Source organism: Sinocyclocheilus anshuiensis, unplaced genomic scaffold (assembly GCF_001515605.1).
Source record: "Sinocyclocheilus anshuiensis isolate Anshui unplaced genomic scaffold, SAMN03320099.WGS_v1.1 scaffold792, whole genome shotgun sequence".
NCBI classification, from domain to species: Eukaryota; Metazoa; Chordata; class Actinopteri; order Cypriniformes; family Cyprinidae; genus Sinocyclocheilus; species Sinocyclocheilus anshuiensis.
In genome coordinates, this window is record NW_015558618.1 from 975813 (window position 1) to 976723 (window position 911).

The following is a 911-nucleotide window of genomic DNA, read 5'->3' on the forward strand; positions in this document are numbered from 1 at the left end:
AAAGCACTTTGAAACATTTTCCAGAGTCCATAAAAAAAATACTCCTTACTAAGAAAAAGCACACTTACTGCAAACAATATGAAATAAAGCTTATAAGCATAAGTTGCCTTTGGTTTGCTTGGTGGGGATAACAATGACAATAATGTCAAACCAATTAAAGCAGTGTTTAATGAAGCTTTAAAAAGAACTGTACAATGATGACCTATTGAATTTAAGAGATTATTATAATATATGTACTATATAAAAAAAATAAAAATAAAAAAATAAAATGGCGATAGTTAGAAACAAATCACTATGAAAGCTCTTTTAATGACAGACATGAGTTAAAGGAAGAGTATGCATCTACAACATATGAGATAAAAGTCTCTCTGTAACAATCTTTGCATGCAAATAATTAGGAAAGTACATTCAAAATTAACATACTATTCTAATTTATTTGCTAAAGAGGTGGTAATAAGTAAATATTTACAGGTTTAGGTTTTTTCCTTTGATAACAGTGACATATCTCCTTCATGATGCTTAATTATATGTGATCTTGCTTGATTCCACTGAACAAACGCCTTTCCACATTTACTACATCCAAATGGTTTTTCACCAGTGTGAATTCTTAAATGCTCTGCGAGATGCCAGCTCTTAAAAAACCTTCTGCCACAAAATATACAGGGGTAGTTTCGATCACATTGGTGCAAAAGCATGTGGTTTTTCAGGTTCTTTTGACGTTTGAATGGCCTGTCACATATCTGGCAACGGAAAGAAAACTTCCCAGGGACCTGAGCAGAGAGACTTAATCTAGTAGACTGCCGTGAGTTTGCGTTCACATTTACACTGTCCGGCTGCAGAATAATTTCCACATGGGAGAGCCGTGAGCTCACTGGTTCTTCGGTCCGATTCTTTGCTCGTCTTTCTGTAGG

At 34.7% G+C, this 911-nt stretch overlaps 1 protein-coding gene across 1 annotated transcript in view; it reads right to left on the reverse strand.

Moving 5' to 3' along the window:
- Positions 1 to 283: 283 nt before the first annotated feature.
- Positions 284 to 911, reverse strand: part of LOC107680453 (zinc finger protein 132-like) — a 5020-nt gene continuing 4392 nt past the window's right edge. Inside the window, exon 3 of the mRNA XM_016476341.1 lies at positions 284 to 904. Coding sequence (XP_016331827.1) covers positions 474 to 904 — 431 coding nt within the window. The 3' untranslated portion in view covers positions 284 to 473. The remainder of the gene's footprint in view (positions 905 to 911) is intronic.